Below are 11,086 nucleotides of genomic sequence, written 5' to 3'. Positions count from 1 at the left end.
CCCCCAACATCCCACATTTTAAGCAAATCTGTAGGTCTGTCTGTCCCAAAGCCCTCTAGCCGTATTCCCCAACTCCCACTCTGACTCCGGCCCAGGCTCATTACTGCTGTGGGATCCCCAGAAAATAGTGACCTCTCCAGAGGGGCAGGGGTGGCAGTGGGTGAGGTCCAGGACCACCAGCAAGTCACCCTCCAGCGGTCTGGGACACAGCACCCTTTGTTCTGGCCCCTCCCTGGCCCTCAGTCCCAGGATCCCTTGGGCTGGATTAGCTTTAGCCAGGGGAAAGCCACAGAAGCCCCTCCTGGAATGTGGCCTGCGGGTGGGGGCAGCGGAGGAGTCGATGAGTTGGGCTGGCAGGGTCTCTGCAAGGCAGGGCTAAGCCCCCTGCGCCATTAGCCCCCTGATCAGTGCTTGGGTGTGTGTGTCCTCCACCCGAGTGTGCAGGAGGGGGAGAGGCCTCGTCTCTGCAGCTCTGCTGGGTGGGCCTGGGACAGGGTGCCCCACTGCAGGACCCAGCCTGGCCCAGTTGCTGCCCTGTCCCTTCTCTGCTCCCAGGCAAAAGCCTCTTAGATGACGTGGGCGTGGGGCAACACACTAAGCCCTAGGCCTGGGGGGCCCTGGGGGAGCCAGCCATGGTGGAGCCAGCAGCTGATCTGCAAGCAAGCCTGGGAGACTTCCGCTGCGCACCCCCATCAGGCTGGGCTTCACAGGGGAGCCTGTGGGCAGCCCCTCCCTGCAGGCCTCAGGAGATGTGAGACTGGGCACGCAAACCCACCAGACAGTTCAGGTGAGTGTGCGGCGAGGGCCACCAGGGACCACCTCTTGTCCCAGTCCTCAAATGGCTGCAGCCCTGGCGAAGACAGGCAGGAAAAGCCAGAACCTGGTGCTGGTTGGGGAGGGGCAGAGTCCCAGCTATCAATGCGGCCCTCGCATTGCCTGATGCCAGGAGGAAGAACCCAGGCTTGGAGGGGCTGCAGGAGGGAAGGAGGCTCCTGCCATGGCTGTGGGCTGGACCATCTTGCCTGTGGGGCCCACCCTCATCTGTTTTGGGGCACATGGGGCTGCTCTGTGAACCCCTGGCTGGAGCTTCAGGAGGGTGAGATACTTCAGAGTCATTTTCTGCTTGTGGAGGGGTTGAGGGGCTGCTAGAGGTTTGGAAAGCAGAAGGTCTCTCTCCTCTCTCTCCCGGTACCCCACAAAGGTCTGTCCAGTAGAACCAGAGATCCAGCCACCCCCACCAAGATTCCTGGCTGCCTAGCGAGATCAGTTACCGCCTTATAGGTGGGAAAACTGAGGCTCAGCAAGGGGAGGGGAACGTCACAAGCCACAGAGCAAATCCTTGCCTAGGCTGGGATGAATTGGAACTCCGCTCCCTTGGCTTCTGAGACAAGGCTAACATTGTTATAAAGTGCTTGGGTTTTTATTCCCCCATAATGTTCTAATGACAATAGTCATTCCTGATCATTGAGAAAGACTAGGAATACATCACAGGGGAAATAAACCCCATCCATTTTGCAGCTGTCACCTGTCTCCCCTGCCACAGCTACACACTGTGTCGGTCCCTTTGTCTAAGACCCTTCCACGCGCACAGCAGGCACACTGGCAGGCCCGTGCACACCGCGGCACACACGGGCTGCCTGGCTCTCCCACTCACCCGCGACCCCTCTCCTGCCACCGCTAGGTCCTGAGGGGCAAGGAGTGCCCTCCAGAGGGCGTCTTCCTGAAGCCAAGACTCAGGTGGGAACGACTCTATTATTCTCCCTTCATCCTCCACACACCTCTTGGAGGAGGGGAAATTTGGCGGGAGACGGTGAGGTCCTGCCTCAGTTTCCCCCCTGGCTCCATTTCCTGAGTAGGGTTCACGGTGGGTAGCTCCGTGCCTCAGTTTCCCCACGCTGGGTCTCCGTCCCCCTTTCTGACCTGAGCTACAGACCCTGGCCGCTCCTTCTTGCCCCGCTTCCCCCAGCAGAGGCAGCGGCGATGGGCGCTGGCGGCCCCAGGCGGGGCGAGGGCCCCCCAGACGGCGGCTGGGGTTGGACGGTGCTGGGCGCCTGCTTCGTGGTCACCGGCTTCGCCTACGGCTTCCCCAAGGCTGTGAGCGTCTTCTTCCGCGCGCTTATGCGCGACTTCGGTGCGGGCTACAGCGACACGGCCTGGGTGTCCTCCGTCATGCTCGCCATGCTCTACGGCACCGGTCAGCGCCCCCTGGCGGATCCCTCCGCGTCTCCCAGGCCCAGGGCTGCGGGTCCATCAGGGACCAGGGGAGCCCCTGAGCATCGCGGGGGGCTGTGGAAGCGCTGGTGGAGAGGGCAGGAGGGCGGCAGCGGCCGCAGGTGGAGCTGCACCCAGGCGGTGACCCGGCAGGCTTGGCCAGCCGGCAGGGCCCCTCCATTCTTGCCCCAAGTCCCACAGCCGCCGGTTGCAGGTGGGAACACTGACGTCGGAGTAAGATTACCGCTCCCGGAAGCCCTCACCACCTGTGAGGGGCGCGGAGCTGCTGGAGTTCCTCCGGCCAAGCAGAATGCGGGGTTGGGGCCCTGGGTGAGGAAAGCAGGTCAAACGGTGGTTCCCGCAGTGAAGATCAAACAGGAGTGGGGTCTCCCCCTTCGGCTTTGGTCTGGGGGTGAGGGCTCTGGCCCAGGACGGGTCCCTCCCCGGTGTCCCCCTCAGGGTGCTGTCTCCTTGGTCGGTCTCAGCCAAACTTTGTGACCTTGGCCAGACACTGCCGTCTTTGAGCCAACGTGACCTTTGCCCTCTGATCCGTCTTCCCGGGCTGGAAGGTGCAAAGCCTGGAGTGTCCACAGGAGAGATGACTGGCCCAGGCCGTGTCATGACCCTGCCCTGCCCACAGGCCCGGTGTCCAGCATCCTCGTGACTCGCTTTGGCTGTCGCCCTGTCATGCTGGTGGGCGGACTGTTGGCGTCGGCGGGCATGGTCCTCGCATCCTTTGCCACCAGTCTCCTGGAGCTCTACCTGACCGCTGGGGTGCTCACTGGTGAGGGTGCCCACCGCCCTCCTGCCCTGCGGGGGTGGCGTGGGAGTCGGGAGGCCTTCTGTCCTCTGTTTCCCCAAGAGGGGCGGTCCTTGAAGTCCCACGGCTTAGTTCCCTGGGGTCCGCCCCTCCCTCCCGCTGGGGCTGGTGGGGGTGGGGGGGCGCCCTCGGGCAGCCCGGTACAGCGCCCCTCGCCTGCAGGCCTGGGCCTGGCCCTCAATTTCCAGCCGTCGCTTATCATGCTGGGGCTGTACTTTGAGCGGCGGCGGCCTCTGGCCAACGGGCTGGCGGCGGCGGGCAGCCCCGTGTTCTTGTCGGCGCTGTCGCCGCTCGGCCAGCAGCTGCTCGAGAGCTTCGGCTGGCGCGGCGGCTTCCTGCTGCTCGGCGGCCTCCTGCTGCACTGCTGCGCGTGCGGCGCCGTCATGCGGCCGCCCCCCGGGCCCAGCCGGCGGCCGCGCTGTGACAACGCGGGCGACGGTCCTGGGGAGCCGGATGGCACCGAGCTGCGCCTGCGCGCGGCGCCCCCTGGCTGCCAGACCCGCCGGCGACGCCTGCTGGACGTGGCCGTGTGCGCCGACCGTGCCTTCGCCGTGTACGCTGTCACCAAATTCCTGATGGCGCTCGGGCTCTTCGTTCCCGCCATCCTTTTGGTGAACTACGCCAAGGACTCCGGAGTGCCTGATGCCGACGCCGCCTTCCTGCTGTCCATCGTGGGCTTCGTAGACATCGTGGCACGGCCGGCGTGTGGTGCTCTGGCCGGCCTGGCGTCCTTGAGACCACATGTCGCCTACCTCTTCAGCCTGGCTCTGATGGCCAACGGGCTCACGGACCTGAGCAGCGCTCACGCGCGCTCCTATAGCGCCCTAGTCGCCTTCTGCGTCGCCTTTGGCCTCTCCTACGGCATGGTGGGCGCGTTGCAGTTTGAGGTGCTCATGGCGACCGTGGGTGCGCACCGCTTCCCCAGTGCACTGGGCCTGGTGCTGCTCATTGAAGCCGTGGCTGTGCTCATCGGACCACCCTCTGCCGGTGCGCCCCAAAGGAGGGGCTGACAGCTTAGTGCCCCCAAGTTTGAAGGAAGCCCCCTCCCTGTCCCAGATGGAACTTCAGGGATGAGGGGAAGGGACTCCTGGGCAGAGACAGTCTGGTGGGGTGGGACCCCTTCCCGTGGCCAATTAAGTCCTCCAAGGCATTGCCACCAGCTCTGGGTGGTGACAGAAAAACATAGAAAGGTGCCAGGAAGAAACCAGCTTTGGTAGCTGGTGCTGCAGTGGGTCATCTCCAGCAACAGGCACAAAGGCAACCTGCTGTGAAGCCCAGATGCCTATTCTCCTCCTGCAGATGGGGGAACTGAGGCACAGAGGCCCCATAGTTGTAAGCCCCAGAAGTAGAGCAGAGCCGTGCCCAGTGCTAGAGGCCCACACCTTTGGAACAATGCGTCTGAGCACTTTAGTGTCTCCAGCCTTTAAGGGTGACTAGGATAGGGACAGTGTGTCTGGGGAACCAGCCCTGGAAACAGGAGTAAAGTGGCAGTACTCAGTGTGCCTGGAGGTGGTCATGCTGGGGTTCAGGGGGAGCTCCCGCCCTCATCTGCCCAGCGGACTGTAGCCAGGCCCTGCCCACGTTCAGTGAGGCTGCTGTCCAGAGACAGGTCTGGGCCTACCCCTGTGCACGCCGCCTCCTGGGTACTCCACGTTCATCGGCTCTCTTAGGAAATCGCCACACTGAGGGTGATCGGGGAGAACTTCCTGCAGGGGCTGGCATTAAGGCAACCCTGCCAGTTTGGCAGGACCCCACAGGAGAGGGCATAGCAGGCATTTGGGGGACAGTTTTCCTCTGTAGTGAAGAAGAAGGAATCAGAAAGCTGGGGGTGGGGACATGAGGGTCTTCCTGGGTTGTTGGGTCAGCCCAGAAACAGCGGGGGGCCTCCTGCGAGCAGCAGGGAGCTGAGGTTGGGCTTTGGGATGGAACATTGACGAGGAGGCCATCTTTTCAGGGTCCAGGCTGCAGTTGAGATGGGGAGGGTGGCCCATCCTTCCAGGACTTGGCCAAGTGCCCTCAGCAAGCTTTGTCATCTCACCTGACCCGGTGGGAACAGCAAAGCCCCCGATCCAGTGTGAGGGTGGCCTCTGAGCCCACCACCAAAACCACAGAACCGGCCCTCCCAGAGGCTCAGGGATTCCTCTTTCATTTTCTCAGTGCCCCTACGGGTGGATCTAATAGGCAGAGATGGCACATAGGGTGAGTATGAGAGGGACAGGGACAGGGACAGACTGGCTGGGCAGGAACCAGGAAGGCAAGTCTGGGAGCACTGCTCAGAGGGGCTCAAGTGGACAGCCGGCTTGGGGGACATCAGGGGGGCTGAGGCCACAGAGACGCAGACCAGGGGTCATTGTCTGGTGTGGACAGCCATAAGGTGCCCCCGAAAGAGGGGGAACCCACAGAGGAACCACACTTTTGAGGAAAATATTTGCAATTAAAAGATTTTCCTGAGTATGAAAGTGCCTGGGATAGAAAACTTGGAAAATAACAGAAGGGCACAGGAGTTAGAGACCCACAAGCCCTGCCCCCAGCTGGTGCTAATGACAGCTCCATCTAGGGCACCAGGGCCTCCTGGGAGGGGCAAGATGAGGCCTGAGGGGCCCTGGGAGAGCGGAACCAGTCCCCTGTAGACCAGGGCGTAGGTGGAAACAGCAGGAGTTGGGAGCCCTCAGGAGAGTGGGGCTGAACCTGTGCCCCCTCTCCACTCCTCAGCTGGCCAAGTCACAGGGCAGGGGTGGGGTTTGACCTGGGGGGTCCAAGGGGTACCTGTGAACTGTAAAATACTGCCTCACCCAAGGGCCCTTATCACTTAAGAAACTGAGGTCCAGGGAGGTGAAGCGACATTTTTAAGGTCTCAAATGGCAGGCCCTGTGTGGGGTTTTGCAACTGTAAAGTGAGACTAGTATCACCTGTGGGCCCCACCAAATGTAGGGCACTGCCCTTCATCTGAGGTTGGGGGGTGAAGTGCGGGGTCTTCTGCAGACTCTTACCTCCCCTGCCCCTGCCCCAGGCCGCCTGGTGGACACACTGAAGAACTATGAGATCATCTTCTACCTGGCCGGCTCTGAGGTGGCCCTGGCTGGGGTCTTCATGGCTGTGGCCACATGCTGCCTGCACCGCTCTCAGGATGCCCCACCCAGCACGGGCACCGAGGATGCCGAGGCCGAAGTGGATGCCAAGGCCTTGCCCGCCAGCACCGAGGAGCCTGGCAGCCTTGAGTTTCTGGAGGAGCCAAGCCCTGAGGCTGAGCCTGCGGAGCACGAGGTGGAGGCAGAGGCACAGCTGCGCCCAGACTCTGTGCAGTGCGAGGGCCCTGGACAGGGCGGCCAGTGACTCGGGGATGGGACTTCCCTCCCCAAAGCCCCGGCTGCCCCAAGAGGGCCTGGCACACTGCAGGCTGCCCTGGGGTGATCACCTCTGGGCCCAGGAGGGGAGCTCCCTGCCTCATCGGCCCAGTGCACCATGGCCAGGCCCTGGCCTCACTCAGGAAAGCTGCTGGGTGTAGACGGGGTCTGGATCTCTGAGAGTAAGTTCATAAAGTTAAGCTGGAAGTGGTTTCTGTTCCTGCACCTTCACTGTGCCTCTGGCTGCTGCCTGGGGGGGTGCGGTAGGCGGAAGTGTGAGAGGCTCTCCCCCGACCCAACAGTTGGAGGAGGAAGCAGCAGAGATGGAGGAACGGTGCAAAAGGTGCCCCCACACTTGGGGTCCTGCCAACCCCGGCCCCGCTCAGAGCTGTGTTGAAGCCTTTGCCAGCAGCACCTGCTGCTCAGGGTCCCCCAACAGCCGAGGAGCAGACCCCAGCATTGTAGGCTGGGGTTGAACCCTGGCCAAGCCTGGGTCTCCTCCACACACTGGAGGCAGATGGTAAACCACCCCATCCTGGGGCACGTCGGGAGTGTGGGGCTGGCGCCAGTCCTGCTGCCTTCTGAGGGGACCCACTAAGCTGGGCCCCCTCTCAGTGCAGCTCTGGGTCTCCTCTGTCTACAGGAGAGACTCTGCTGTCCCAGGGCCTTTGCTCAGACACGTCCTACGGACACCACCGTGGCTGTGCACAGCCCAGCCATTCACCGACACCGGCATCTCCCTCTCTCTCTGGGAGTCCCAGGGACATCTCCTCTCTTGCACTTGATTAAAGTGCAGGGTGCTCAAGGTCTCACCCCCGCTGGGGAGACTTGGGGACCTGTTCCCTCTAAGTAGTTTTTCTTGTCCCAGAAGTCTGACAACCACATTCTTCAGCTCCCTCCCTCAATTCATCAGGGCAGAGATCGGGCCGCCATGAAGGAGGCAGCTTTCCCATTGGGACCCACTCCGTGCAGCCACATTCCTCAGGAATGCCCACCACCAGTGTCCCTGCTGGTCTCACTTCCCATCTGGAACCCAGGAAGGTGTGGGGAAGCTGGCAGGTGTCTGGCTTACACTGCTGCTGCCGTTCCCTGAGCCAGCAGAGAGTGACTACATTTTATTTAACACTCATAAAGGGCTGACTCTGTGCCAGGCACTGACTGTTCTAGCCCTTTATGAAAGTTAACTCCTCTCATTCTCATAACAATCCAAGGGAGAGATCACTTTAACCACACTCACAAGAAGGGAAACTGAGGCACAGCGAGGTTAGAAAGTAACCCAGGGTCCCAGAGACTGAGACTGCAATCCAGGCTGCTGGCCCACCTGTGCCCGTGGCCTCCATGCCGGCTGCTCCTTCAGAGGTGGTGTGGCCTGACGCTCGAGCCTTACTCCCATTTTGGACTCTGCTCACCCCTCACACCCTCCTGTGCCCTTCTCATCCTCAGGATGACCGTACAATTCATTGTCCAAATGGGCATTTTGAGAGTGAAAAGGGCCACTATCGATAACCATATGCTGGGATCTCAGGTGTGGACTGGGGCTGCCCAGGTGAAGCACGACATATGGTCACCCCATTTCCTCCACTTTGCAAAGACTGGGAATACTGGTGCAGTTACTCCCCTTGGCTTCTCCCCAAGGTCCTTGCAGGACAGTGCACCTGGAGTGGCCGGGGCACCCTCAACATTCCTCAATCTGGGGCCTGGGTGCTTGGGACCCAGTGTCTGTCCTGCCCTTCCCCAAATACAGGCCTGCAACACTGGGGGATCAAAGATGAGGGGGGACATAAAAGGCTCCACAAAGCAGACAGGCCCAGAGTAAGAGAAACATGGAATCTTCTGGACATGACAGGTCAAGTCCAAATCTCCCTCTGCCACTGTACACCATGCAGCCTTGCGCAAGCTGTTTCCCATCTGCGAATGGGGACAGACGACAGCGCAAATCCAGAGCTGCTGTGAGGGACAAGTGGTGGCAAGTGCAGGGAACATCTCTGCATCTTGCTGCCCGCCCTCCCTCCTGATGGAGGCAGAAGAGGGGGCAGCGAGGGGTGAGGAGGGTCTGAGGCCACTGCAAAGAGCCCGGCTCCAGCTGGGTTTACGTTTATTCAACAGGCCGTGCCCAGCCCTTCCCTAAGCTAGTGGCTGAGCTGAGGAAATAAAATAAATAAAGGCCGCCGAGGTGAGAGTGGACTGGGGAGGGGCCAGCCCAGGGGGAGGCTGTACACGAGACGCTGGCCCCAACCTCAGCTGAACACCTGGCCCCCGACTCCCCGCAGGCTCCAGGTAAGGCTAGTGGGGTGCCTACGGCGGGTCCTGGACTTGCCACCTCCAAACCCTCTTCCCTTCCTAAGGTGGGGTCAGGTGCCAAGCTCTCCATCTGGCTGGGAAGGTGGGGAAAGAAGATGGAGAGGCCAACGTCCAAGTCCCATGTCATGGCCTTGGTGCCTTCCGGGGCAGGAAGCCCGGTTCACTGCACTAGGGCAGAGGAGCAGGGAAACAGGCACCCCAAGCCAACAGGCCTTTATGCGCATCCCTGCGGTGCGGCGGCCTGTCCCCGCCCCCATGCTGTTTTCCTCCCACTCACCCTACCCCCCAGATCCACACCCCGAGGGGCACTCAGGAGTCACACCAGCTTCCACCCTTGTCCAGGGAACCAGCAGCCCCTTGCACATCCCTGGATGGCTCCCTGGCCACTGTGTCCTCATCATCTTCATCCTCCTCATCCTCCCCATCGGTGAACTCGTCTTGGCTGACACCATAGGCCAGCGTGGTGTGGGCCAGGTCCACCTCGATGGGGAAGACATCAGCGTCGCGCAGCACCGCGTAGCAGTCGTTGTAGTACTTGGACATGGTGGACACGAAGCGCTGCAGCTGGAACACGATGTCCTGGACTGGGGGGGAGGGCGGCAGGCAGGCACGAGTGGGCACGGCTGCCTGCACATGAAGACCCTCCAGGCCCGCCTCCCTCCCTGGGGCTTCCCATCGGGCACTCCACTGAGCTCTCGTGCCCTGGGACGGGGCAAGGCAGGGCTGCCTGGCCCTGCACAGACCCCAGGACTCCCAGCTCCTCATTCGGGGAGCGCCAGGGCGGGTGGATTGTAGGCAGCCCCAGGGAACCCCCAGGCCCGGACCATCACTCCCAGGCCAGGCTCTGGGAAGGTGGGTGTGCTGCCAGGCCTTCCCACCTGGGGTCTGACCCATGGCCGGGCCCTGGGACCTCTGTGAAGTCCTTTACTCTGGGCCACAGCTCTGCAATGGGAGAAGCTGGTACTCAGCCCATCATAGTGAGGAAGTGGTAGAGACCAACTGAGGCAGGGCATGGCCTCAGCCCCGGTGCCCACCTGCGGCCCTCACCATGCTTCTGGTCCAGCAGCTCCATCTTCTCCAGCACGTCCTTGCGCATCTGGGAGAAGCGGGCGCGGGCCTCCTGGCGGCAGCGCAGGATCAGGCGGTACTCGTAGTTGCCTGTGCTCACACGGTACAGGGGCTCCCCTAGGGCCTGGGGCAGGGAGGAGCACGTCAGGGACCAGGGTGGGTCCTGCTCAGGGCCTCCTGCACAAGCACAGACGGGGACAGGGGCAGGAAGCCTGCAGCCCACCCACCAGCTCACAGCCCTGCAGCACACGGCCCTTTCCAACGCTTCCACGGTGCCTCACCTCTGAGATGCCAGCGATTGCTGAAGTACTTACTAACCGCTTTGTGGAAGAAACCAACAAACCCCACATTAAATAAATGAATAATTAGTCATGTGATGGGTCCTGACTTAAAAAACTATTAAAAACGTTAAAAATAAAATATGCCTCTTTGGACTGAGGAAAGTCAGTTTTTCTCTGCAAGAGTTTCCCGAAGTCTGGCGGGGCTGAGGGCACCGGTGGTCTGGGGGTGGCTTGCAAGCTGGCTGGCACTCCAAGACCCAGAGGGGCAGAGCTGCAGGTGGAGAGCCACAAATCTCCAGAAACTAGAGCCTGACCAAGCCCCCCAATGTCTCCTGGGCTGGCCAGCCCTTCTTGGGGCTCAGAGAGCAGACAGGGGAAGGCCCGTGCACCCTGCGTCACGGCCCCTCACTCCCAGCGACACTCACGATGCAGCTGTACTCCTCGTCATCCATCTCTTTCACCTTCAGGCAGTATGACTGTGGGACAGCGAGCGAGGCTTTCAGAGTGGCTGTAGCTCCTGGAAGGCCACAGCTCCTCGATGGACACCCGGATGTGCCCAGCTTCCCCCACACCACACTGTACCCCTAAGCCACCCAGAGGAAGAACCATGCAGGCCTCCTGGATCCTGCGTGCCCTCGGCTGGGGTAAGCTGAGATGTGTCAGGGGTAGGCTGGCACCTCAGACTGGCCCTTGCTCAGGGAGGCCCAGGACGGGGTGACAGCAGGCAGGAGAGGGGGCCCATCTGGGAGGACAAGAAGGGCATGAGAAACAGCCCAGCAGTTACCAAACTCAAGTCCCAAGAGATGCTTTGAGAAAAAAAGGTTCCATGGTCAAAAGAGCTTGGGAAGGCCCCTGAGGACTCAGTGCACACAGGCCTATCAAAGGCTCTGAGAAGTCCTGCAGGAACTTTGGCTTGCTTAGTGGAGCATTTTTCCTAAATTCCTTTGATCACAGAATTATTATTTAAACACAAAATTCATTACCATCCCTTGGCACCCACTTTATCACCACTAACCTAGTCTAATCCAATGTTAAAAGTAACCAAAAAAATCCCAAGGGGT

General features: G+C 61.1%; 2 protein-coding genes across 7 annotated transcripts in view; one reads left to right on the top strand and one right to left on the bottom strand.

Annotated features, from left to right (window-relative positions):
* The first annotated feature begins 33 nt into the window (after window positions 1-33).
* SLC16A8 (solute carrier family 16 member 8) lies at window positions 34-6,586 on the top strand. The gene is made up of 5 exons (XM_073213870.1): window positions 34-1,096; window positions 1,682-2,194; window positions 2,852-2,995; window positions 3,194-4,018; window positions 6,042-6,586. The coding sequence occupies exons 2-5, from the start codon at window positions 1,981-1,983 to the stop codon at window positions 6,362-6,364; spliced, it is 1,506 nt and encodes a 501-aa protein (XP_073069971.1). The 5' UTR covers window positions 34-1,096; window positions 1,682-1,980; the 3' UTR covers window positions 6,365-6,586.
* Window positions 6,587-8,453: 1,867 nt separating this feature from the next.
* PICK1 (protein interacting with PRKCA 1) overlaps window positions 8,454-11,086 on the bottom strand; it is a 75,579-nt gene continuing 72,946 nt past the window's right edge. For 5 of the 6 annotated variants that reach the window (XM_037006993.2, XM_073213866.1, XM_037006989.2 and 2 more), the window contains 3 exons: window positions 10,451-10,501; window positions 9,724-9,868; window positions 8,454-9,260 (listed from right to left, as the gene is read on the bottom strand). In XM_037006993.2, the coding sequence (XP_036862888.2) occupies window positions 8,986-9,260; window positions 9,724-9,868; window positions 10,451-10,501 (471 nt within the window). In that variant the 3' untranslated portion in view covers window positions 8,454-8,985. Of the gene's footprint in view, window positions 9,261-9,710; window positions 9,869-10,450; window positions 10,502-11,086 lie in introns of all 6 variants that reach the window. The other variant, XM_037006992.2, reaches the window with a different exon arrangement.

Source organism: Manis javanica, chromosome 10, assembly GCF_040802235.1.
Source record: "Manis javanica isolate MJ-LG chromosome 10, MJ_LKY, whole genome shotgun sequence".
NCBI lineage: Eukaryota > Metazoa > Chordata > Mammalia > Pholidota > Manidae > Manis > Manis javanica.
Note: the sequence above shows the minus strand (reverse complement) of the source record. Positions and strands in the feature narration are given on the sequence as shown.

Excerpts from the sequence above, each read along its gene's own strand:
- SLC16A8 (XM_073213870.1), top strand. The coding sequence starts at position 1,981 with ATGGGCGCTGGCGGCCCCAGGCGGGGCGAGGGCCCCCCAGACGGCGGC. Across the intron at positions 2,195-2,851 it reads CGCCATGCTCTACGGCACCG|GCCCGGTGTCCAGCATCCTC; the intron begins GTCAGCGCCCCC and ends CCCTGCCCACAG. Across the intron at positions 4,019-6,041 it reads CATCGGACCACCCTCTGCCG|GCCGCCTGGTGGACACACTG; the intron begins GTGCGCCCCAAA and ends CCCCTGCCCCAG.